Source organism: Canis aureus, chromosome 5 (genome assembly GCF_053574225.1).
Source record: "Canis aureus isolate CA01 chromosome 5, VMU_Caureus_v.1.0, whole genome shotgun sequence".
Classification (NCBI taxonomy): domain Eukaryota; kingdom Metazoa; phylum Chordata; class Mammalia; order Carnivora; family Canidae; genus Canis; species Canis aureus.
Window position 1 is genome coordinate 36,795,476 of NC_135615.1, and position 27,338 is coordinate 36,822,813.

The 27,338-nt window shown below is 41.2% G+C and overlaps 1 protein-coding gene across 11 annotated transcripts in view; it reads left to right on the forward strand.

Moving 5' to 3' along the window:
- Positions 1-27,338, forward strand: part of LOC144313986 (protocadherin alpha-C2) — a 187,483-nt gene that overhangs the window by 124,101 nt on the left and 36,044 nt on the right. For 10 of the 11 annotated variants that reach the window (XM_077897549.1, XM_077897555.1, XM_077897546.1 and 7 more), the window contains exon 2: positions 25,481-25,539. In XM_077897549.1, coding sequence (XP_077753675.1) covers positions 25,481-25,539 — 59 coding nt within the window. Of the gene's footprint in view, positions 1-13,046; positions 16,140-25,480; positions 25,540-27,338 lie in introns of those variants that run through there. The other variant, XM_077897545.1, reaches the window with a different exon arrangement.

Here is a 27,338-nt window from a genome sequence, read left to right on the forward strand (position 1 = left end):
CTTTTTAATTGGTTTGCATGTCTTGTTATCATTATGTTGTAAAAATCTATGTACAAGTCCTATATCAGATATATTTATAGCAGATCTTTTCTTCTGTGGCTTGCCCATTCATTTTTTTTTTTGAATAGTGTCCATTTAAGACCAAAGTTTTAAATTTCAATAAGGGTAAATAATTTTTTGTTTTATTATTATGTCTTCTGTGTTCTATTTAAGAAACTTTTACTTACCCCAGGTTCAGAGGTTTCTCTCATGTTTTCTTCTGGAAGTTGTGAACATGATTCCATGGGTTTTTTTTTTTTTACTGTGTTATGAATAAAGGTAAGAATTTTTTAGACAAATCAAAAGTAAATGAATTGGCTTGTTTACCATTGATTGAGAGTATAAATTGGCTCAAAAATTTAGGGAAGCATTTTGTCCTATCTAGCTAAAAATTAAATGTGCATACTTTTAACACCTCTCAGGATAAACACACAGGCGTATACATGTACAAACTTTCAGAAATGCACCTAAATATTAAATCATGGAGTAAAAATAACTTACAAAATATCCATACATGGTTGGATCCAGTCTTAGCTGTTACTAGGAATGAACAGAATTATAGGCACTGACATGGACGGGTGTCCATCATATATGTTAAATAAAAATGAAACAGCAAAATTCCATGATAGTGTATAGAGTAATATGGTTACATTTCAGCAAAATATATATCTACATATTTATATATGTATAAATAAAAGTCTGGAGGGACATACAATTATCTATCAGAGGCATAGTCTATAGGAGAATAGGATTTGAAAGGACTTTGACTTTTTTGTTTTTTACAATTCTGGATGAAATGAATTTTGTACAAGGATGCATTATTGAACCAGAATTAAATAAACAGAAGACTAATAAAAACTAAAAATAAATCACATAGGAAGTATAACCAAAGTTTATGCCTTTTAAAAACCTAAAATATATGTATATATTGTATTCACTTATTCAGAAAGCACATATGTATATAATAGAGGCTCTTTTTTATGGCAGTATGGTCGGTCCCCAGATGTTTTTTCCTTTATTAGTTGCTTCTAAGAATATCCAGAACACCAAGTACACTTTGCTTTGGGTAGATCTTCTGTGCAATTTTGTATTTCAGGAAGGGACCTAAATATAAGAAATAAGGAGTATTGTTATAACACAATGGAAGCTTAAGGCCATTTGGGTAGCAACTATTAAAAGGTAAAGGATACCTTTGCCACTTTACCCAGTGTCCACATTCATTTAGAAAATATTTATTAATTTGTAATTTTAAATTCTTCAGCTCAGACCCTTCTGCTGAGTTCCAAACTCTCATATCTGATTGCCTAACTCTGCTTGGCTTTCTCAGAGGCAGTTCACACGTGCCTAAAATTGATTTCCAAACCATCTCTTCCTATAGTCTTTTTAGAATCTGGTTCCATTATCCACCCAGTTCTTCACCCCGGAAGCTGGGGAGTCATTCTTGACAGCTTCTCTCCAAAGAGTAGCTTGTCGTTGCTCTTTAATGAATCAGTCCTTTAAATTCCACTGCTGAAACTTATTTTACTGGTATCCATCTTCAACCAGTAGCCATTACTTTCATCCACATCCCCATTTTACCTCCCCTGGATGGATGCAATAGCCTTGTAACTGATTTTCCCGCATCCTTACCCCCTATATCTGTTCTCCTTAGATCATTCTCCATGTAGCAATTATGGTAGTATTTTTAAATATATACAGTGGATCATCTCATGAACCTTTCAAAACCTACCATGACTTAGTACTTTGGAATAAATGGAATAAAATCCAAACTCTTTATGGTAATGTGCAAGACTGTAAGATCCCACCCCTGGTTGTTTCCCATCCATCTTATGCCACTTTCCCATTGCTTCCTATGCTTTAGCCACACTGTCTTTCTAATCCTTAGGCATGCCCTGATTTTTTCTACTTTAGTACCTTCATATCTGCTGTTACCCCAGCAGGGAATGCTCTCCCCACTAGTCTTTGCATAGATGGCCTCTTGCCATCCTTCAGGTCATGATTTTTAAATATCACCTCTTCAGAAAGGCCTTTGCTGATATCCATATCTAAGTATATTCCTTTGAGTGTCCTTTATTATAACTTCCTGATTGTTTCTTTCATGACATTTTCACTTTTTTTTTTTTATGATAGTCACAGAGAGAGAGAGAGGCAGAGACACAGGCAGAGGGAGAAGCAGGCTCCATGCACCAGGAGCCTGATGTGGGATTCGATCCCGGGTCTCCAGGATCGCGCCCTGGGCCAAAGGCAGGCGCCAAACCGCTGCGCCACCCAGGGATCCCTTTCACTTTTAACCTACTTATTTTTTCACCAGTTTATCATCCAGCTCCTTTATTGGACTACTCCATGATCAATACCGTGTCTATTTCTTTTGCTATGGCTCCTCCAGTAGCCAGAAGAATGTCTGACACATAATAATCATTCAATATTTGTCACATGAGTGAGTAAACTCTGTCCCTTAAACATGTTGAACAGGGGAGATATGTACACACCTAACCCTAATTTAATATATAAATTAAAACTATATATGAGAGGTGCCAGGAAAGTGCTACTGAGGTTAAGTATTTAGTTCAGTCCTTGCCACAAAGTTAATGTTCAGTAAATGTTGAATGAATGAGAAGTTCCTGGCATCTAAACGTGGACATGTTTTCGTGTGTGTGTGTGTGTGTGTGCGTGTGTGTCTGAACAAGTATTTAATGTCATATATTCCAAACATCAGGAGAATAAACTATTGTTTAGAATGATTTTTATTCTATGTAAGAAAATCAAGAATATTACCTATGTGTGCTTACAGAATAAAAGTATTCCAATTCTACTTTAATAATTCATTCCAGTTCATTAACAGATCAGATATCAAGCAAGCTCTTTTTAAAAAAGTAAGCTCTACCCTCAACATGGAGCTCAAACTCACAACCACAAGATCAAGAGTTGTGTGCTCAACAGATTAGAGAATCCAGAAGTGGACCCTGAACTTTATGGTCGACTAATATTCGATAAAGGAGGAAAGACTATCCACTGCAAGAAAGACAGTCTCTTCAATAAATGGTGCTGGGAAAATTGGACATCCACATGCAGAAGAATGAAACTAGAGCACTCTCTTACACCATACACAAAGATAAACTCAAAATGGATGAAAGATCTAAATGTGAGACAAGATTCCATCAAAATCCTAGAGGAGTACACAGGCAACACCCTTTTTGAACTCGGCCACAGTAACTTCTTGCAAGATACATCCACGAAGGCAAAAGAAACAAAAGCAAAAATGAACTATTGGGACTTCATCAAGATAAGAAGCTTTTGCACAGCAAAGGATACAGTCAACAAAACTAAAAGACAATCTACAGAATGGGAGAAGATATTTGCAAATGACGTATCAGATAAAGGGCTACTTTCCAAGATCCATAAAGAACTTATTAAACTCAACACCAAAGAAATAAACAATCCAAAAAATAAAAAATAAAAAAATAAAAAAAAATAAAAAAATAAAAAAAAAAAAGAAATAAACAATCCAATCATGAAATGGGCAAAAGACATAAAGAGAAATCTCACAGAGGAAGACATAGACATGGCCAACAAGCACATGAGAAAATGCTCTGCATCACTTGCCATCAGGGAAATACAAATCAAAACCACAATGAGATACCACCTCACACCAGTGAGAATGGGGAAAATTAACAAGGCAGGAAACCACAAATGTTGGAGAGGATGTGGAGAAAAGGGAACCCTCTTACACTGTTGGTGGGAATGTGAACTGGTGCAGCCACTCTGGAAAACTGTATGGAGGTTCCTCAAAGAGTTAAAAATAGACCTGCCCTACGACTCTTTTGAGACCATTAATTCAGAGATGCTGTATAAAAAGAACTAGATTTTCTTTTACTCTACTTAATTCTGTCGGTTAGGTAGAGTACGCTTTTTTTGCTTGTAATATTAAAAAAGAGAATGCAGAAGATTGGATTTTCCAATTTTTTTTTTTACTCATCCCTCCCTTCTCCTCAGGTTATTTGGTTAATTTTATGAGACTTCTATCCCTATGCTGGCCCCTTCTTTTTTCTGGCTAATAATCAATAATATAATAATTATATACTGAAAAATTTACATGCTATATCTCAATAAACGTTTATAGTAAATGCTAGGTGTTTCTTATTATACTAAGCTAAGTTTTAGGGAAATTAAACAACTTTTCCTAGGACAAATAATTATTAAACAGTAGAACTAGATCTTGAATCATAGAATCTGGTTTTACTTTAAGCAGAAGTACTAGAAGAGTGCCCTACCTAAGGTGCATGATCTCAGCATACAATGTGATTAAAAACCTTGAAGGAGCTGGGGGTATATAATTGCTAGTGGAATTTAATCCCAGATCTTACTACCTAAAGGATGCTTTGTAAAAAATTTCTGAGGTTACCACAGAATTGAAGATTCTGTATGTCTTTCCTAAATAACTTTAATAAGTTTTTTTAAAGAGATTTTATTCATTTATCTGAGAGAGAGAGACAGAAACAGAGATAGCAAGAGAGAGCACGAGCGGGGAGGAGAGGAGGAGACAGAGAAGCAGGCTCCCTAGCTAGCAGGAACCTGATGTGGGGCTCCACGTGGGATTTAATCCCAGGTCTCTGGGATCATGACCTGAGCCAAAGTCAGACACTTAAACGACTGAGCCACCCAGGCTCCCCAAAAGGAGCTTTGATGAAGAAAGTTTATTAGATAAACTTAATTATCTCATTGAAATGCCTTAGAGGATCTTTTAATATTCATAGAAAACACGCTGCAGCTTAATTTAGCTAATTTAGAGGATTTCTATTTTACCCATTTTATAATGTATTATGTACAGTACTGCTGAAGGAATTAAGTGACAAAATCTATCTCAAGGAATACATGAGTGGGATTTATATCAGAAAAGTCCAAATCATTTGTAAAACTGCATTTGTAAATTTAGGCAGAATATTGTAGGTAGAGGGACATATGAGTGGCTCTTTTTAAAAAAAAGAATATTTTAGGTAGGAAAATGATACTCAAGAAGAAGTTGGGGTATGAAATACAAATTTATTTTATATTACTTGGTATCCCTGGGTGGCACAGTGGTTTAGCGCCTGCCTTTGGCCCAGGGCGTGATCCTGGGGACCCGGATCGAGTCCCACGTCGGGCTCCCAGTGCATGGAGCCTGCTTCTCCCTCTGTCTGTGTCTCTGCCTCTCTCTCTCTCTGTGTGACAATCATAAATTTTTTTAAAAAATTATTTTATATTACAAGTTTATCAAGTCCAGGTCTTAAAAAATTTTCAGAAGACTCAATAGGAGTCTCTAAAGGGAAAAAAACATTTGTAGTTATGGAAACAACTGAATAGGATCACATATGAAATAATTGGAAATTAATAGCTCTTGAGACCAAATAATATAATTCTTAATCAGGAATACATGAATAGTGGTCAGATGTTATAGCAGAATGTCAAGAACCAGAGGCATGAAAAAAAGCTTCCTGGTAAGACGCCTGGGTGGCTCAGCAGTTGCATGTCTGTCTGTCTGCCTTCGGCCCAGGGTGTGATCCTGAGATCCGGGGTTGAGTCCAGCATCGGGCTCCTTGCAGGGAGCTTGCTTGTCCCTCTGCCTGTGTCTCTGAGTCTCTCTGTATCTCTCATGAATAAATAAATACAATCTTTAGGGATCCCTGGGTGGCGCAGCAGTTTAGCGCCTGCCTTTGGCCCAGGGCGCGATCCTGGAGACCCGGAATCGAATCCCACATCGGGCTCCCGGTGCATGGAGCCTGCTTCTCCCTCTGCCTGTGTCTCTGCCTCTCTCTCTCTCTCTCTCTCTCTCTCTCTCTCTCTGTGACTATCATTAAAAAAAATAATTAAAAAAATAAAAATAAATAAAAAATAAAAAATAAAAAAAGTTTCCTGGAGATTCTGATCCGGTATCTTCATCAATACTACCCTCACTGTGCTCTTGTGAAGATTTAATGAGGTGATATGTATAGAAATAATAACTGTTAAAAAAAAAATAACTGTTAACTGCTTAGGCATCAGGATGAAAGAGGGACCCAAAAAGCCAACAGTTACTTCATAATCTGAATAAATGAACAGATACTTTTAATAAATATCTGAGAGGTATAATTTAGTTTGTTTTCTTCCAAGCAGCAAGCAAATTATGGCCTTCATTTAAACTGAACTCAGGGGGGATCCCTGGGTGGCTCAGCGGTTTGGAGCCTGCCTTTGGCCCAGGGCGCGATCGAGTCCCACGTCGGGCTCCCGGCATGGAGCCTGCTTCTCCCTCCTCCTGTGTCTCTGCCTCTCTCTTTCTCTCTGTGTCTATCATAAATAAAAATAAATAAATACATCTTTAAAAAAATAAATAAACTGAACTCAGGTCATATCTTGGAAAACAGTTTATTTATTTTATTTATTTATTTTTTATTTTTTAAAGATTTTATTTATTCATGAGAGAGAGAGAGAGAGAGAGAGAGAGAGAGAGAGAGAGAGAGAGAGAGAGAGATCGGGTGCCCGATCAATACAGTGTAAGAAATTAAACTTAAGAGTAGGGATCCCTGGGTGGCGCAGCGGTTTAGCGCCTGCCTTTGGCCCAGGGCGCGATCCTGGAGACCCGGGATCGAGTCCCACGTCGGGCTCCTGGTGCGTGGGGCCTGCTTCTCCCTCTGCCTGTGTCTCTGCCTCTCTCTCTCTCTCTCTCTCTCTCTCTGTGTGACTATCATAAATAAAAATAAATAAATAAATAAATAAATAAATAAATAAACTTAAGAGTAAAAAAATGGAGGGCAGCCCCGGTGGCGCAGCGGTTTGGCGCCACCTGCAGCCTGGGGTGCGATCCTGGAGACCCGGGATCCAGTCCCACATCGGGCTCTCTGCATGGAGTCTGCTTCTCCCTCTGTCTGTGGAAAAACAGTTTAAATTCAAGGAACCTCAACAATATGTACTTTTTTTTTTTTTTTTGAGAAAGAAAAAAAGTATCTAAATCAATGAATGCTTTGGCTAAAACCCACTTGGGAACAAAGATGTTCTTTAGTGCCAGTTTCCCATCTTATTTTGTTCTATGGCTAAAATCCCAAGAATTATAAGGAGAAACAGGGCCAGACAAGGTTTTCTATTAAAATAAGAGGCTGGGCAGCCTGGGTGGCTCAGCGGTTTAGCGTCGCCTTCAGCCCAGGGTGTGATCCTGGAGACCTGGGATCAAGTCCCACGTCCGGCTCCCTGCTTCTCCCTCGCCTGTGTGTCTCTGCCTCTCTCTCTCTCTGTTTTTCATGAATAAATAAATAAATAATCTTTTAAAAAAAGAAACAGTCTGTCTTTAAAAAAATAAATAAATAAAATAAGAGGCCCCAAATGATGAATGGCAACTTGGAACAAGTTTTAGTGGCACTTCTAGAAGCCAGAAATTAGCTTAAATACAAACTTAGGAATTTTTGGCATGTATTGAATCTCAATAAAATACTGGTACTAATTTTAGTGAATTAGAAACATGGCTAACCTAGGCAGTTCTCATTCCAGACAGCTCAACTTGTTGCTGGATTGGCCTGGACACTTGAGGCTTCCTTATCTTGAGTCATTGATAAAATATTGAATGGGAGTAAGACCAGTAGTGGATTGCTGTATTCACCCACTTAGACTTAACCTTCTGAAGCATTCCAGTAATAAACACTCTTTGGCAGTGTTAAACAGTTATGAAATCACCTAATTATACCATTTTGCAGCCTTTCTTTCTTCATGTTCCCTGCAAGGTTAATTAAATTGGGAGATTTTGTTTAACTGTCTCCATGAACTTCAGATAGATTTGTCTGAAGTATTTCCCTTAACAAAGATTATAGCAACTGAAAATCTAAAATGCTAATGTGAAATATTTTTTAAGTCTATGTAGTTGGTTTATGTTACAGTTTTGTTAAGCCAAAGTAGTCTGTAGCATGAATGCCTTCATTTCTAAGTGCTCATAAATAATTGCTTTATTAATATTAGAGTTTTGAAAGAATTTATATCAAATCTAATGACAGTGTTTTTAAAAATAGGAAATTTGATTCTCTGGTCACATCTGTAAGTTCTTCCATTACCCTGGAAGACCATTTCTCTTGTTAAAGACATTTGACTTACTTCTGGCACTGATCTTAAGGTTCAAGTTTGCTTAAACATTTCCTTCAATGAAAAATAAAGAATTTGGGTGACATACTTTTTAAATGTGTTTCAATCTTTAACATTCTATGATTTTTGTTAGGCTATCGGAGAGCCTAAGATGGAGAACACTGATAGAGAAGCAGAGCCACAAGATGATTGAACAGTTTGACTTTATCTGTTAATATTACTCTATGTGCCCCAATCCTTCGACCTATTCTCCCCTTTTATTGTTATTCCTCCAAAGGTAGTTTGAGTCCCTTGTTTATTCTAAGCAATTTTTAGATGCCTCGGTCAAGAATCAGCAATTTCTTTAGTTTCTCAGAACTAAAAATGTAGAAATCTCTCCCTGAATGCTAGTGCCTTTTGAAGGAAGGGGAATGTGAAAAAAATTTAGCTGTCATGTTATATGGAGAATCTTTTTATCTCTCCATCCACTGGATGCTATACTTATAGAGAATTCTGTAACCATATAGGAAAATATTTTACTTCCAGAGATGCCTAAAGATCAGAAATCCTATTCCTTTATAATAAAGTGAAAATGTTTAACAACTTTGGGCTGTGCTAAATAAACATTGGGATATTCATGTGTCTCTGTTTTTGAATTATATATCATGTGCTTAGTTTGTGAAGCAACATAAATATACATCTTACAAATGAAAATTAGATCCTTCCTGATTTGGCAGATATTATCATGGTCAGCCCAAAGCCTGATCAAACTAATGGACTATGTCCCCTTGCCCTATGGCCAGAAGACTCCAGATGGTTTGGTTCTGATCATTTCAAAGTAAAATTATTTGTAATGATGCAATAATAAAGGAATTTTATGTGAATTAGCAGAGTTCACTGAGTGCCAGTATTTTTCTTATAGGTTTACTTTGGTTGTGTTGTGATTGCTTTTGCTCTTGTGACCAGTGACCTCATGATAGATGCATTTCACAAATATGATTAAGGGATACAATTGAGGAATACTATTTGAAAATTATTGTCTACCATAAGGATAGACAAGACCATCCTCACCGTGGCACAAAACCTTGTCTTTTGTGGCAATTCTCTTAACCTGTCACTTTTCTTGTTAGTTCTAAGCAGCAAATACTTGTACTTTGTATTTTATAATCACAATATAAAGTGATAGAAAGATAGATCACATAATACTTTTGGACAGAGCCTCTTTTAGAGTCCAGAAACTTTATTAGTGGGATTAAGTTCTCCAGGGGTACACACAAATATGAAATACAAAGTATTTCAAATTTTAAAGGAAAAAATGTTTGGTAAAGTCATTTCAGACTCTTGAGACCTCTCTCCATTAGACAGGATCTGTGCATATACAACAAAGGGGGCAAGCCTGAATTGTAGCAGCTCTTCTTGAATTTGCTAAAAAGGATCTGAATAAAATGACACAAATGTCATTTATTGAGCATTTATAAGGTTTTCCACACTCTGAAGAATACACAGAAATATAAGACATGGCTTCTACTTACAGGCTGCTTATAATTCAGATAAAGAAATAATTATTAAAGCACTTGGATGAATTAAAGAATGACACATGTTAGTATTCAGAAATATGTGGTGAAAGAGGAAGAAAAGGCATTATTATTAGAATAGACAATGTTTCTTGGATTAGATGAATTTTAAGATGGATTTTGAAATGTACATAAGACTTGGGAGAGAAAAGAAGAAGCTATTTCTATTTGAGAGGATTGCACAAGTTGTAAATTTAGTTCTGTTCAAAAAACATTAATTAAGTGCCAAGCACTGTACTATGTGCTGGAGATTACAGCATGTTTGAGAACTCTTCTGTACTCTGTTGCTAAAGTATTTTCATGTGTCCTAAAAAGGTGAATCTCTGGGGATGCCCAGGTGGCTCAGTGGGTTAAGCATCTGACTTTGGCTTAGGTCATGATCTGAGAGTCCTGGGATCCAAACTCTCAAGCCCTACATTGGGCTCTGTGCTCAGGGGAAAGTCTGCTTGTCCCTCTCCCTCTGCCCCCCATCCCCACTTGTGTGCTCGCTCTCTCAAATTAATAAATGAAAACTTTAAAAAAGGTGAATCTCTTGTGAGAAAGCAAATTCCTTGAAGGAATTCTCATGACAGAAGTCCCTTTTCCTTAGTGATCTAGAAAAGGACTGGTTTTTGTTTTCAAGGTATAGGATAGGCTCTAGAAGTAATTGGAAGAGCTTAACTTTGGTACACACCAGCTTCCTATCATCACTGACTTCCTCCATGCTACCTAGAGACCTAAGGTATTATCTGATAATAAATTGTTGGATTTTAGTAATGATAATAGTTATATTTGGCAGTCACTATGCCAATAGCTTTAAATACATCATCTCATGTAATCATAACTACCCAGTGGGTTTTACTTAATACTTACTGTCTGTCTTCCCCCATTAAAATGATTAAACTGAAGCTTAGATTCCAGTGCATGTCAAGGCTACACAGTCTGGCAAGTGTATGACTGACTCTAAAGTCTGTGCTTCTAAACACTGTGTTCTGCTTTTATTTTTTTTTAATTTATGATAGTCACATACACACACACACACAGAGAGGCAGAGACATAGGCAGAGGGAGAAGCAGGCTCCATGCACCGGAAGCCCGACGTGGAATTCGATTCTGGGTCTCCAGGATCGTGCCCTGGGCCAAAGGCAGGCGCCAAACCGCTGCGCCACCCAGGGATCCCTGTGTTCTGCTTTTAAATAGGGGTTCTTGATGGTTCCAGGAAGGGAGTACCTAACAGGGGAAGCAGTGGTCAAAGAATTAATATTCATATTGTAGACAGGATACCTGCCAGCAGTCTATGCAATTTCATTCCACCAACTGGGAAGGTTGGCAAGAGGGTAAGTACAACAGTGTGAGGAACAAAATCATTGTAGTGCCAAATATAGTACAATCTCTCTAGTACTATGGTTTTGAAAAGATGGCTGACTTGTGTTGGCTTTCTCAGTCACCGAGGGAGTAAATACTACTTGAAGCTTATGATCCTGACACATCAAAATGGACAACCTGGCAGGTGTCCTTGCTGAAAGATGACAAAATTACTAAAAGACAAGCCTTGTTTTTTCTCAAGAGATGTGACACTTGGGGGCTTCCATTAAAAACTTCACCAAGCCTTTGTCACCTTAATCTCTTCCTTAAGTGCCTGTGATCTTTTCAGGGGCACAGATCCATGCATGGTCAGTACCCAGTGGCCAGCTTTCTGAGCTGTGGGCAGAGGTGGCAGTGATGGTCAGGGCCTGGGAGGACATGAGAGAAGAAAAGTTCACCTTCCTGACAACTTATAACTTGATTCCACTTATAAGCCATTTATTTTCAGAAATAAGTAATGGGTGAAGACACAGGCCAGGCCTACAATTCATGCACTTGAGAGTTTAAGGCTTTCTGAGATCAAATCACCGTAGCAAACCGAGACAGTTATTGTAGGGACGTTCGGAGAGGAAGCAGACAGAGAAGGAGAAGCCAGAGACCTAAGAAAGGAGACAGGAATAGAAGGTGATGGAAATTGCTTCCCACTCTGCACCCTTGAGGAAACAAAGAGGACAAATAAGAAGCAGCAGTGATAGGAGGAATCTGGGGGCGTCTCTGGAATAAAATTGGCTGGTTTGTGGAGAGTTGTCAGCAAGTACACTCAGTGGCTGGAAGGAAGGGATGTGCTAGTTCAGGCCTTTGAAATCTGGGTGTCAGGATCATTGCCTTGGCCCTCCTCACCTATCCCCTCAAGGAAGGAAGAATGCCATATGTCAGCTCTCACCTGGCTTTACTCCAGCCCATAGCTAGAAAATGGCCCACAGAGGAAGATCTAGGAGTGAGAGGAGGCTGGGCAATAAGAAAGGGAAAGGACTTTTTGGCCAGTGCTTTCTGCACATCGGGCAATGGATTGTAAATTCCTGTGGAAGAGATGAGGCCTGGGAAGAGTGGATGTCTGGAACAGAGAAGCAGAGGCAGTGACACAGCACAGAGACACTTCCTCTGATCCTTTTGTCTTTATGTTCACTATAGAGAAAAATTGGTTGTCTTTTTGTTGTCTCTGTAGCAATACAAAGTTGAGTCTTAGGAGAAAGGAGGGCCAGAGGTGTAAAGGAACCTCATTTATGGTAGGTGAGCTGCAGCCATTGAAACTGCTGCCTGCTGTAAAGGTAAATCCCAGTCTCCCACATTGCATTTTGCTTCATAGCAGATTTTTCACTGCAAAGTATTAATGGAGTCCAAATTCCAGCCAGGCTTGGGAGATCAAGAGTAACCCTCTTGATGAAGTGGTTTTGCAGGCTCTTGAAGACATTGTCATTTGTTAAAGAAAAAAAAAGTAAAAATCAGTCTTGAAAGAACAAAGAAAATGTCTTAGATGATAAATTTAAAAGATTTGGAGTAAAAGAAGGAAAAGCTTGAGGGAAGAATTTTTTAAAAATTTTACCAGATTTCCCCACTATGATATAAAGGGGTCAAACTTAGCCTGCAGTTTCATGGAGCCAATTTCTAAAAGAAAATTTTAAAACTTGAAATACTGGTTATTTGCCAAGGTACACACCGAAATCAAGCGCCACTTGGCTACTGGCAGAACTGAGTATTGGGATCCCGGGATGTTAGTTTTAGGCGTGCTCTGCAGGAGAGGACCGCACTTACCATCTCCCCTCCCTTTGCCCCTGGAGTTGAACACTTTCTGCACTACGTAGGAGTGCTGTAGGGAAAATGTTGGGGTCAGGTAAATAATCCCTAACATCAGCAACCTCGGAGCACCTCCCTTGCGTTTCTTTCGAACGTGGAGCCGCCGCCCAGGTGCCCATACTTGGCTGCGGCCCTGAGTTTATTTTCTTGAATTGCGCTTGAAGTCTTTTCCTGGGAATGCGATAGCCCAAGTCCTAGGGACATAACTGCTTGTCCTAGAATAATCTCCCTACAGCCGTTACAGCCGAGGGACCGTGGAGACTGGCTGAACAGGGAGATGGGGGCAGGGAGAAAGGGAGTGGCCGCGTTCCCGCGGTCTGCCGGGATCCTGCGGGTCCAGGGTGAAGGAGCCGGGGCTGGAGTGGCTGGAGCGACCCATCACTCCCGGTCGCCGTCTGCCACCTCGGTGCGGAACCCGAGCCGGACTCGCTGAGCACTCCTCCCCCTCCCCTTCTGCCTCCTCTTCCCTCCCCCTGGAGCGGCGGCGGCGGCGGCTTGCCAGCAGGCAGGCAGGCGGCGGAGCCGGGCTGAGCGACCCCGAGCGAGCCGAGGCGCTGGGATATGGGGGGCCCGCGGGGACGGCGGGGCCCGGCGCCCTCGGGAGGGCCGGCGAGGGGAGCGGCCGCCGGCGTTTGCTAGCGCGTGAGCGGTGGGGCGCGGGCGCACGGCAGCACGAGCGGGAGGCGGAGGCGGGGCCCGGGCGTGGAGCCCGGCGGGGGAAGCGGCTGCCTCCGGCCCTGCCCGGCTACTACCTCCACCGCGGCCGGTGGCTATGGAGCTGGCGGGCACCAGACCCGGGGCGACTGAGCATCCACGACTCCGGCCGCCCCTGTCCTGGCTGCCGCCGCCTCTCCTGCTGCTACTGCTGCTGCCGCTGCCGGGCCCAGCGGCCTCCCAGCTGCGATACTCGGTGCCGGAGGAGCAGGCACCCGGCGCGCTTGTGGGCAACGTGGCCAGCGCGCTGGGGCTGGAGCTGCGGCGCTTGGGGCCGGGCTGCCTGCGCATCAACCATCTGGGTGCGCCCAGTCCGCGCTACCTGGAGCTGGACCTCACAAGTGGAGCGCTCTTCGTCAACGAGCGCATTGACCGGGAGGCGCTGTGCGAGCAGCGGCCTCGCTGCCTGCTCAGCTTGGAAGTGCTGGCGCACAGCCCCGTGGCGGTGAGCGCCGTGGAGGTGGAGGTACTGGACATCAACGACAACTCGCCGCGCTTCCCGCGGCCCGACTACCAGCTTCAGGTAAGCGAATCGGTGGCCCCCGGAGCGCGCTTTCACATAGAGAGTGCGCAGGACCCCGACGTGGGCGCCAACTCCGTGCAGACTTACGAGCTCAGCCCCAGCGAGCACTTCGAGCTGGACCTTAAACCGCTGCAGGAGAACAGCAAGGTGCTGGAGCTGGTGCTGCGGAAGGGCCTAGACCGCGAGCAGGCAGTCTTGCACCACCTGGTTCTCACAGCTGTGGACGGGGGCAGTCCAGCCCGCTCGGGCACCGCACAGATCTCTGTGCGTGTCCTGGACACTAACGACAATTCTCCCACCTTCGACCAGTCCACTTACCGCGTCCAGCTTCGGGAGGACGCTCCCCCGGGCACCTTGGTGGTGAAGCTGAATGCCTCGGACCCGGATGAGGGCTCCAATGGTGAGCTCAGGTACTCCTTGAGCAGCTACACCTCGGACCGGGAGAGGCAGCTCTTCAGCATCGATGCCAACACTGGGGAAGTGCGGGTAAGTGGAGCACTAGATTATGAGGAGGCCTCTTCTTACCAGATCTATGTGCAGGCGACGGACCAGGGTCCAGTACCCATGGTGGGTCACTGCAAGGTATTAGTGGACATCGTGGATGTGAATGATAATGCACCAGAGGTGGTGCTGACCGACCTGTACAGCCCAGTGCCTGAGGATGCTGCATCCAATACCGTGGTGGCCCTCCTCAGTGTCAATGACCAAGACTCAGGCCTCAACAGGAAGGTGAGCCTTGGCCTGGAGGCCTCACTGCCTTTCCGACTGAATGGCTTTGGAAATTCCTACACGCTGGTGGTGAGTGGTTCCTTGGACAGGGAGCGGGTGGCTGCCTACAACATCACAGTGACAGCCACTGATGGGGGAGTACCACAGCTCACATCCCAGCGGACACTCCGGATTGAGATCTCTGACATCAATGACAATCCACCAAGCTTCCTAAAGGACTCCTACTCCATCTATATCCAGGAGAACAATTTGCCAGGGGTGTTGCTCTGCACCGTGCAAGCCACAGACCCAGATGAAAAGGAGAATGCAGAGGTGACCTACTCCCTCCTGGAGAGGGAGATTCAAGGGCTACCAGTCACCTCCTATGTCTCCGTTAACAGTGCCAGTGGCAGCCTTTATGCTGTCAACTCCTTTGACTATGAGAAGTTTCGGGAGTTCTTTGTGACTGTGGAGGCCCAGGACAAGGGGAGTCCACCACTGAGCAGCACTGTGACCGCCAATGTGTATGTGGTGGACATGAATGACCATGCCCCTCACATCCTGTACCCTACCTCAACTAATTCGTCAGCAGCCATTGAGATGGTGCCTCGAACTGCCCCTGCTGGTTATTTGGTCACCAAAGTCATAGCCATGGACTCAGACTCTGGCCAAAATGCTTGGCTCTTCTACCATCTGGCCCAGACTTCTGACCTGGACCTCTTTAAAGTAGAGCTACACACAGGGGAAATTAGGACTACCAGAAAGATGGGAGATGAGAGCGGAACTACTTTCAACCTGACCGTGGTGGTCCGAGACAATGGAGAGCCATCACTGTCCGCCTCTGTGGCCATTACAGTGGCTGTGGTGGATAGAGTCTCCAAGATCCTCCCAGATACTCAGAGACACGTTAAGAGTCCTCGGACATACTCTGAAATTACACTTTATCTAATAATAGCATTAAGCACAGTGTCTTTTATATTTCTTTTGACAATCATTGTTTTGAGCATCATCAAGTGCTACCGCTACACCGCGTATGGTACTGCGTGCTGTGGGGGCTTCTGTGGAGTGAGAGAGCGGTGTCCGGCTGAACTAAACAAACAGGCCAATAACAATATTGATGCCAGGATACCACATGGCCTCAAAGTGCAGCCTCATTTCATTGAAGTGCGAGGGAATGGCTCCCTTACCAAGACCTACTGCTACAAGGCCTGTCTGACCGCAGGCTCAGGGAGTGACACTTTCATGTTTTATAACACAGGGGCACAGACAGGACTGGGGCCTGGGGGAGCCCAAGCAGCAGCGAGTGACAGCAGGCACCTCACAGGCCAAAGTGGGCAGAGTGCTGGGAACCTGATTATTCTCAAAAATGATGCTGTTTCTCAAAACGAGGTGAGATAGCAGTCAAGAGATTCTTCCACGGTCATGTGTTTTCACACATCCCCTCCCCCCACCAGTATCAGTGGCTCTATTGAGTTACTAACAGTAACAGCAGTGATCTGGAAAACTGCATATATACATACATATATATGTATGTATATGTATGTATATGTGTGTGTGTGTGTATAGTGCCTGTGACTTGATTATAATTTACTTTGTTTCCACTCTAGAAAAATAACATCAGAGAATTGTTTTGTTTTCTTTTCAGATCTATGAAGCCTTAAGCATAACATTGTTGGAGAAATAAGGATTAGACTTAAATATTTGATGTTAAAATATAGCTCTGCAGAAGAATGGAACAGGCTTGAGAATGAGATGATGCCATTCTGGTTAATGCTTTGAGATTGAAGAAGAAATGGTCTCTGCTGTATCATCTACAGGGAAAGTTCTCTTTGGAAATGCTATCATAGTGGGGGTTTTTTGTTTTTATTTGTTTTTTGTTTGTTTGTTTGTTTGTTTAAAGCTGTGAGACCTCTAGGGGTTGTGGTGGTCAGCTCTGCATGCTGTCCTTGTTTATACCTTGAAAATTATCCTGTTAATATTTCCAGTAATTACACTAAACTGAGGTGGTAGGGTCTTCTGGAAATTTATGTCAGAGGTGATAAAGCCAATAAAGCCATAGACTATGGATCTCCACCTTGAAGCCAAAGTTTGCTTTGGCTCTTTGATGTGGTAATTCTTCTGTTTGGGGCTGTCAGAGGAGATAAAGGATGGTAAGGCAAAGAGACCACTAACCAATTTGTCTGGTTGGGCTAGGGAGATATTAGAACATGTGGGGATGTGGTGAATACCAGGACAAGTGGGGAGAAAGAGAAGGAGATACTCATCTTTCTTTACGTAATACAAGTTCATTGTAAGATGATTTTCCTGTGTTATGTTAAACACAACCTGTAATCTCCTGATTTCCTGTTGACAATTTCTAAGCTTTTAATGAGATGTGAAGTAAAAAAAAAAAAAGAGAGAGATGTGCGGTAGCCTCTCAAGCCCTTTATATCTTTAAGTTAAATGGCAATATTTCAAACAACACTCCAACATACTCAAAGCACATGTTCATTTTCAGGTTCTAAAATTTAGTTTGCAATAGCTAGAAAAGCCTTAGAAAATGGATGGCTTGCTGTATGTGAAAGACAGGTGTTAGTAAATACATGGGTTTTAAGTCTTGTTTTGTTTTTTTAAGACTTATTTATTTATTTGAGAGAGTATGGAGCTGGAGGGTGGAGGTGGGGGAGGAGCTGAAGTAGAGGGAGAGAAAATCCCAGGCTGACTCCAGTGCTGAGTGTGGAGTCCCACTCCAGGGCTCGATCTCACAACCCTCAGATCATGACCTGAGCCAAAACCAAGAGTTGAACACTTAACTGACCTCAACACCCAGGCACCCCTTAAGTTTTAGGTAGGCATGAGGCCAGCTTGTTCTTTATTATGAAGAATGTATATAAATTGGACAGTGCATGAATGTGAAGATATGTTTGTGTAATGTGTCTCCATGTGTATGCTTGAAAATAGACATCTGCTTTGTGATACCTCAAAGTTGTATTTCAGAAGCCAAAATTTTGTTCCATCAATAGTAATGAATTGTCATCTTCCCAAACAACTACTTTTGTAGCTAGGACTTTCAGAGGTACTACAGAAGAAATTAGTAATATTTGTCCCTCTTATATTTTTGTGATGTATTTTTAGTGACATATTGCTGTCTTTTTATTAGTTCGTAGTTTCACATTCTAAATTCATGCTAAGCTTGAAGAAAGTTATGCATAAAATACAGGAAAAAAACCCCAGATGCCCCAGATGGATAGAGAGTATTTCCCAGATACATTTTACGCAGATGTGTCAGAGAAGCCTGATTTTAGCCAATACTGAGCAGCCACAGGAGCAGATTGCAGATTACGAAAAACTGGGGGACAAAATCAGGGAGTTTCCAGAAATATTTAGATTGTAGCTCTTGGAAGCTTGTAAAAAGGCTTAGCTTTAAATAAGGACGCTGTAGACATTTGCTTAACAAATTTTTGTGCAGCCCTTTGGGGCCTGGAGTGGGCTGCAGGTGGTGAAGAGGCTGAGAGAGCAGGCCAGGCAAGCTTTGCCACCAGCTATGAGCAGGAAGCTCAGCTGAATGACATCTTACCCTCCTCCTGGCTCAAAGTGTAGGGCACTTTGACACATGAACTATTTCTGTCTTACACCGACCTGTGTGTAAATACATACTTTGGTACACAAAGCTTTAATTGAGGGAGGAAATTATGTCAGAAAAGTGCTTGCTCTTGCGGGATTTTGCCAGGACAATGCATGCATGATTGTAATAAAGGCAGATTTCTGCCAGCCATGTTGAAAATCCAGTGAAAGCCCTAAGGTCTCTAGCTCCTGAAATTATTAAAGTTATGAGGAAAGAGTGAGTCAGGTCAACATGGCAAAATGGAAACAAAAATCACTCAACTCTGAAAGTCATGACTGCTAGGTCAGCCTATTAAACTTCCAGGTTAGGCTTTCTCTTTTCCCTACCTAATTACTGCAGATGGCAGAAGAGTCCTAGCTGCACCTCATGCCATGTGTGTTAAATTAGATGAAGATTATAAGGGATGAGTAAGGAAATCTGCACTCATTGACCACGATGCTATATAAAAATGCTCTGCTTTGTGTGATTTCATTTCTTGTAAATCATAGATGAAAGAAACCTTTACCGACATCTAACATGTGAGGAAATAAGCTCAGAGAGGTTAAGTAACACACACACAAGTCATTCTGTTAGTCTATTTTAAGTCCTGTTTGTCTGAATCCAACAGCTCTGCTGTTTGAAATAATATGAGTGGACAGAAATCCCAATGTTTATACTCCTTTTGTTAGGTGATATTTTGGCATTTTGGCTACCACTGGTTCATCTAGCAGTGTAAATTGACTGCTTTTGGAGAAAGAGTAACTCCTTGCATAAAAGTAGGTCATAAATGGGAGGATCAATGAGTAAAAATATTACTACCAGGCTGATATATTTTTATTTGTTTATCTGTTTGACTCTGGCATAGTCTGTTACGATCTTTCATCTCTGTTCTTTTTCTGGTTTCTCTTTTGTTGCTTATTAAACAGCAATTTAACACCAGACTCTTATCTTTTGATAGATTTCACCCCTGGTGAGCTTATTTCATGAGCCATTTGTGCAATGAGATTTTTGAAGTAACTTTTTGGCAATGGGGCAGAATTTCTCTTTGGAGATTTCTGAAAACCTGATACTGAATGTGGTTAACTCCCCTTTCAGAGCCTCCAAGAAAAGGAAACCAAATCTTAAGGTAGATTCTGTGCATTTATGGGTCTGTGACTGCTCATGAGTCACTCTGAGTACTCTGGGCAGATTTGCCCAACTGTGCTTCCATGGGACCAGGTGGCATACAATGTGGAAATCACAAAAGACTAACAGAAATAAGTTTGCTGACATTTATTTTCAAGCAATTTGTAACCATCAGATCTTCAGTATTTCTGCCCCTGTGTATACACATTCACCCTAATTGCAGATGCCATGATCTGAAAGAGTTAACCTTTCTTTTAGTAGCATCTAATTTTTTTCCCCTAGGACTGACTTTTGTATCTGGTGACTCTGTCCTGTATCAGAATTTACACTTGGTACAAAATGACATGGTGGTGAATTCATAAAAAGTGTGTGATGGTCAGAACAGGCAAACAAATTCTGTGAACTTCCATTCCAGTGTTGCATCCTCTCATTGTCACTTTTAAGTGGGTGGACTGCTTTGTTTTGCCATTTCCATATTGGTTATAGGACTGTTCTTCTGAGAAAAGGTTTATTTTCTTTGGTCTGGTAATATAATAATTTCTTCAAATTACCTCCTTCCTCCCCTTTTCTGCAGATCTGCTGAGCCAGATGAAATTATGGCCGAGCTCTTCTCAGTCTCTGTATCTTGCACATATTCTGACTGATGAAGAAATCTATTTATTGTAGCTTGAATGTCATTGGCCTATCCTTTCCTCTGACCCAGGAGCGAGCTGTCACATGGGCATCTGGTCTACCTCCAAACACTGCAGGGACACAGCCTGGCATATTATAAATTTCCTATTGGCATGCTGTCTGCTTCACAGAATAGCAGAGTCAGTTCTGAATACTTGCTTTGGTTTGCCACCAGTTTTTGCTCTCAATGAGAGGTTAGGATGATGTCAGTTTGCAAATATTTGAGGAAAACTTGCCATCACCAAACCCAGAGGTTTAGATGAATTTAATGGAGATTTAAAGGTTTCTTTGAATATGAAGTTAGGAGTTTTGTTAGGAGTTCACCTGGTTCAATTTTCCTGTGCATATTAAGTATGAATATAAATTTAGTTTAGCTGAATGATCAGATTTTGAGCATTATAATCTATAATCATGATTTCAAAAATCAAAAGTGAGAGGATTCCTTAGCAGTATTTCAAATCTTTCAAATCATCTAAAAATGAAAATTTTTTCTTTCAGGAATTTGAGGTTGACAAGTGCAAAGAAATATTTGACATTGCAAAGTTGAAGGAAAATGTTAGTTCCTTGGCACATAAGCAACATCAGTTCCTTTCTGGCCTTGCAGGGTCAGCACTCTGGGCTCTGGGGAAGTAAAACTGTGAGTGAGGGAATAACCCCTGTGCTAACAGGCTGTGTGTCCAGAATTAAGCGAACCTAGCTCTTTCTCTTGTACTGGAACCCATTAGGTATGTTTCAATATTATGTTTATTTTACTTTCCTGCTTCATGGATTGGGGGTTGCAGGTGACTTCAGAGGAAAGTATTTCACTTAGAATTCTCATATTTATCATCTTTTCAGTTTGCTTTACTAGAAGACTAATATGCGGGCAGCCCGGGTGGCTCAACGGTTTAGCGCTGTCTTCAGCCCAGGGTGTGATCCTGGGGATCCAGGATCGAGTCCCATGTCAGGCTCCCTGCATAGAGCCTGCTTCTCCCTCTGCCTGTGTCTCTGCCTCTCTCTCTCTCTCTCTCTCTGTCTGTCTCTGTCTCTCATGCATAAATAAATAGAATCTTAAAAAAAAAAAAAAGACTAATATGCCACCCAGGCACCCCAGCAGTGATTATTTTAAATGTTATACTCCTTTTTGCCTTATTGACCAACAGTTTATATATTCATTTTCTATTGCTTTGTAAGAAATTACCACAAATTAGTGGTTAAAAACAACTTCCACTTATCTCAGAGTCCTGCATGATATGAGTAGATTCTCTGCTTAGGTTTTCACAGAGCTGAAATCAATATGGCACCTTGGCTGAGTTCTCTTCTGGAGGCCTTGGGGGGATAATATGCTTTCAAATTTACTCGGGCTATTGGCAGAATTTACTTCTGCCAGAATTTACTTTGTGGACTACATACTTAGATACTGGTGGCTGGAGGTCACTCTCAGTTTCGGTTCCTAGGGGTTGTACTCAGGTCCTTGCCTCATGATCCTCTCCATCTTTAGAGCTAACATTGGAGAACATTCTCTCACATGGAATCCCTCTCATGCTTCAAATCTCTCCAATTTCTGTCGCTGATCTCTAGACCCAGATTTAAAGGGTTCATGTGATTAGTAGGTCAGTCCGGCCCAGATGATTTGATTTCCCTGTCTTAAAGCCAAATGTGTCATATAACATAACCTAATCAGAGTACGATCCATCATATTTATTCTTGGAGATCATGCAATGCATATATACCAAGATATGAGGATCTTGGGGGACATTTTAGGATTCTGCCTATCATAGTTCATATCAATGTTCACAAAGTATGACTGTGAAAAATCTTCAGTAGATACATCCTTAATAGAGTCCTAATAAAAAGAAGGGGAAGAAGATGCTGCTTATAGTTTCATGTCTCAGAGGGCCATTTACTGATAGCTTCAACATGGATTTCCATGACAAAGAGTGTCATTTCCTGAGTGGTCCTATGATTTTTTTTTTTTGACAGAGATAGGGTATTTTAAGCCTATTTTAAATTTGTCCCAAAAGAGGTGATTCATCCTTCTGTAGTTCAGATATTCTATGGTATAAATAATAAATAATACCGTTACAAGATACATTAAATCTTTGCTATAATTTTGATAGAAACTGAAATGGCTTCTTGTTCTTCATTAATGCTATGTCACCTATATGGACTACCTAATTCAGTTTTTCCACATCTGGAGTTTTGTGGCTGTTAGTCTCCTGAAGGACTAAGCTTTGAAACAACAGAACAACAGAACATCTCTCCAAGTGTCAGACGAAACAATCACACTTCATTCAAATCCTTAGTACATGTTTCTAATGTGTCAGGTATATCAGTAGTCAACCTTTAAACTTGAGTTTTTCCAACTCTAATCAAGTTTTTGTGAAACCCATATACACTTATTACTTTAAATTTTGTATCATTTAAAAATAATATCTGGGAAACTCAGATATAACAAAGGGAAAAAAGGGAAGTACAGTTGGCCCTTGAACAACACAAGGGTTAGGGGTGCCAGGCCCATGTACAGTTGAAAATCCAAGTATAAATTTTGACTCCCTAAAAACTTCACTACTGATATCTTACTGTTGCCCAGAAGCCTTACTGAGAACATGAACAGTTGGTTAACACATGTTACATTTATTATATACTGTATTCTTACAATAAAGTAAGCTAGAGGAAAGAAAATGTTATTAAGAACATCATAAGGAGGGGAAAATACATTTATAATACTATATGGTACTTATTGAAAAAAATCCACATATAAGTGGCCCCGTACTGTTCTAACCTATGTTGTTCAAGTGTTAACAATATATGTCATTCCATATAAATTAATTTAAAACACAAACTTTTGTGAGGTGCCTGGGTGGGTCAGTCGTTTAAGTGGGTAGCTCTGGTTTTGGCTCAGGTCATGATCTTAGGATCATGCCCCACATCAGGCTCTGTGCTCAGAATAAAGTCTGCTCAAGTTTTTCTCTCCCTCTCTCTCTGCTTGCCAACCCCCCTTCATATGCTTGCTCTCTCTCTCAAATAAATAAATCTTTTTTAAAAACCCCACAGACTTTGGTGTTAGGGAGACCTAAATGTAACAATCGGCCACACTCACTAATCAGGCAAGTAATCTAATCTTTCCCAAGTTCAGATTTCATATTTCTATAGATTTAAGTACATTAATGTTATCATGCATGACAGTTCACTTGTTCAAAAACATTTTAAAGGCCTACCAAATGCCTGGACCCTGCTAAGCTCTGAGGACATAGCTATGTATTATGAATATCTACGGCTATTCATATGTTTTATGAACAAAAGAGATATCCCTTTTATAGAATTTATGGTGTAAAAAAAAGTGTTAGGATACTTGCAATAATATGTAAAGTGCTTACCCCTTTGCCTAATATTGTGTGGAGACTTAGAACATTCTATATTCTTCTTTACCTTTTCCCTGCCCAGTCTTACTATCCTAAGACATGTCATAAGTATGATTCTGGCAAATGAATCTGAGAATCACCTTGTTGCTGATGGACTATTTCAGAAAATAGCAGTATGACAAATTATCATTGAGGAAGTGGGGTTGTGTAGCAAACTGAGTTCTTGGTCAGTCCTGTTAGAACTGTGCCTTTCAGCAAAATGAGGTTGATGCTTTCATTCCAAAGATCAAGTTGCAGCAGTGTTCATCATGAATATTACCCACTCACAGAAAAATTGGGAACACTTACCTGGCAACAGATGTCCAAGTCTTTATTAAAAGAAGGTTCTCACAGTTGATACTAGGGCTGCTGATGGTAAGGGTGATGATTGGGTTAATAGGAAATATTTCAGTCATAGTTCCAGGTTTACAGAATGATTTGCAAATAGTTTCTCTTTTGTTCTCTGCAGCACCACCAGTAGAAAATGAGAATCCTTTCATTTCATCTGTAGAGTTTTATGCTACTCTATATGGTACATCCATAGCACACTGTGAACTTAAAAACCAAGGATGAAGCAGTTTGCATATTCATTCATATTTTGCCAGCAAAGTGGAAGGGACCAGAGAGGGCAGTTAGTGTATGGGTACATTTGAGGTAAAGTATCTTAGAGTTGTAGCTTTTTCTGGGCCTTGACTTTGGCTAACTCTCTAAATACCATCTAACCACCCAAAAGTCTGTCAGGAAGTAGAGATGTGAATTACTTCTTTCCTAGGTGTTGTGAAAAGGGGTGTTTATGAAATACTCTGCTTTCTTTGAATAAACAATAAAAAGGATAAGAACAAGAATGATTGACATTTTGAAGTAGTGTATTGATATTACTGTGGCTTTGTGTCTACCAAATATGATCATTATAATCCAGAGGAAATTATAGAATACAACCTCCATCTCTTCATCTTTCCATTCAAATAGACTTCAGTGTTCAGTGACAGAGCCACTTTAATCTCTGCCCATGAAAACATCTATCACAGGTTTTTTTAATAACAAATTTTTGCTAATAAATAACGAGATAGTGATGGTGGCTCATTTTGTCCGCATTGATTCCTGAGTAGCTTCTACGCAGCCCATGACTCCTCAAACAGTCTTTGGGGGTGGGGCTATAATTTCCTTTTTGTCCCCTCCACTTTGAAGTGACCGTCTGTGGACAGAGGACAGCAGATCTTTCTAGTACACAGGTGGTGCAGAGTGAGCCAGGTGCTTCTTGGGTTTCAGCAACTCCCTGTTAAGCAATCAGAGCTGAGTGAACAGTAATTGAGTGAGGAGGCAAAACACTCAGAAAAGCAGGGAACGAGTACAATTTTATGAAAAGGATTATGTAGCAAAACAAGATCAAACTCCCGTCGTGGTGTGTTTTCCTCTCCCCGGTATTCCTCTTCAATCAGCAGAAGAGAAGGTTCTCGGATGCTGGAGTTCGTACCCGTTCATCCATCCTGGGTCAGACGTGCTGCAGTCTGCAAAGCCAGCAGCAGATTGCAGTCCTCTGCAGTCCAGCCAGACCAGCAGAACTTCTGTGGCTGTGTACCCTGTTAGATCTAGAATACCAAATTGGAGATATTCCTTTAGTAAGGCATTTGAAAGCAAAAACAATGAAAGCTTTCCCTGTCTCAAAATAGACTGCCCTCCCCGCAGTGCTGCTTTAGGAACAGAGACCTGTTTTGAGCAAAGCAAAGCCACAGCTGGTCCTCACAGCATCATTAAATCTGGTTTTTCCATGGTCTTGAGTCTGCGTAAAGACCCTGATGAGCTAATTTTCTCCTCAAGTGCTATATATACAGATATCATCTTAGAGTTGCACATTGCTCCTTCAATACTTTTTTCAGATACATGGAAATATTTTAGAAACAGCTAATCAATCACTGGGAGATCATTGTTTTGCCTTATTAACAAAACCCCCCTTTGTGATTTTACAGCCACGACAGCCCAACCCTGACTGGCGTTACTCTGCCTCCCTACGAGCAGGAATGCACAGGTATGTATTTCCTTACTTTTTTCAATCAGAACAACTAACTTTGCATGGCTCAGACACGTTCTGTGTCTAGAGGCTGGAAACTGCTGTCAAACTGAGAAGCTTTAGATACTTTGCTAGGGGAATATAGTTCCGTTTGTCTCCAAGTCTATTCCTTGAAACATTGGAAATAGTGCCAAATGTTTATCAAGTGCTGGCAGGTGAGAACTCCCTGCAAAATTACAGAGACAGGCTGCTGCGTATATTCCTTCATCAGAATTCTATGAGGAAATAATGATCCCTTCTCATCTATACTTTATGTCCCTCCCTTAGAAATTAATACCTGATGCATTTAGACCTAAGTATAGGTACGTGTTGTCTACTTTGGTTTTCTGTCACATATCAACTCTTATATCTTATCAACCACAATAATTGTCTGTTTTTCTTGTTCATGTTCACCCATATTAGAACTCCTTTTCCATCTTGTTACTCTCTCATTGCCATCAATGGCCTGGGCTCTTCAGAGGATGAGCCTTGTGAAAGGACTTTATTGAATATCTGGAGACCAAATCTATCTTATTTTAAATGAACCTACAGTAATAGCATTACTCTAAGATTCAGATTAAGTATGATTTTGCTTTCTCTATTTTGTCTCTTTGACAGTAATTGATTAACTACCATTATTCCCAGAGCTGATTTTTTTTTTTTTATGATAGTCACAGAGAGAGAGAGAGAGAGAGAGGCAGAGACACAGGCAGAGGGAGAAGCAGGCTCCATGAACCGGGATCCCGATGTGGGACTCGATCCCGGGTCTCCAGGATCGCGCCCTGGGCCAAAGGCAGGCGCTAAACCACTGCGCCACCTGGGGATCCCCCCCAGAGCTGATTTAATGCCATAGGGCCAAATAAAAGATTCTTTATTTTAGAGTGCCTGAAAACCAAGAAACTAATGATCACTACTACCAACAGGATTTAGTTTTAAAGAAGGAATAAACTCTAAACTTAAGCCCCTCAAAATGTCTGGGTAACACATAACTAGATCTTTACCAAACTTACATCAATTTCTAAAGAGAGAGCTCACATGGTATGTGTTAAGTTAATGAAAAATTAGTTTTAAAACCATTTAAAAATGCATTAAAGTAAAATTAACGTATTCTCAAGCCTTACATTACAAGTTAGGCGGAAATCATTATAATGGGGGCTATTCCTGAACAAGAAGCAACCAGTGAAGGCCAGAAGATTAGTAGTTGGCATAGTGAAATGTCATATTGGAACCTGGGTTGCAATTTTAGTCCAGAAATACTTGGGCAGATGCTGTAATGTGGTGTCAGGAAGACTCTTTTTTTTTATTCATGAGAGACACATACAAAGAGAGAGGCAGAGACACAGGCAGAGAGAGAAGCAGGCTCCATGCAGGGACATGGGACTCGATCCTGGGTCTCCAGGATCATGCCCTGGGCTGAAGGTGGCGCTAAACTGTTGAGCCACCTGGGCTGCCCAGGAAGACTCTTTATATTTGTTAGTGACTGGTTTCTCCTTTTGCCTGCATCTGAGCTAGTGTTGCAAACTGTACAGTAGGAAAAGGCATAGTTTATCATACCAGCTTTTCCATCCTAGTTGAATTAGTGCTGTACTTAAAAAGTATCAAAGCCATGAGATGTACCTTAAAAAGTATATTTGAAATAAAATGCTAAAACCCACAACTTCCTTATTCCATTTTCAAATGGGGAAAAAAAAAAGGCAAGTGTGCTCCTATTCAGATTTCAATTAAGATACCATGAGATATAAGTAAGATAAGAAATGAAATAAAATTGAAGCTGGGCA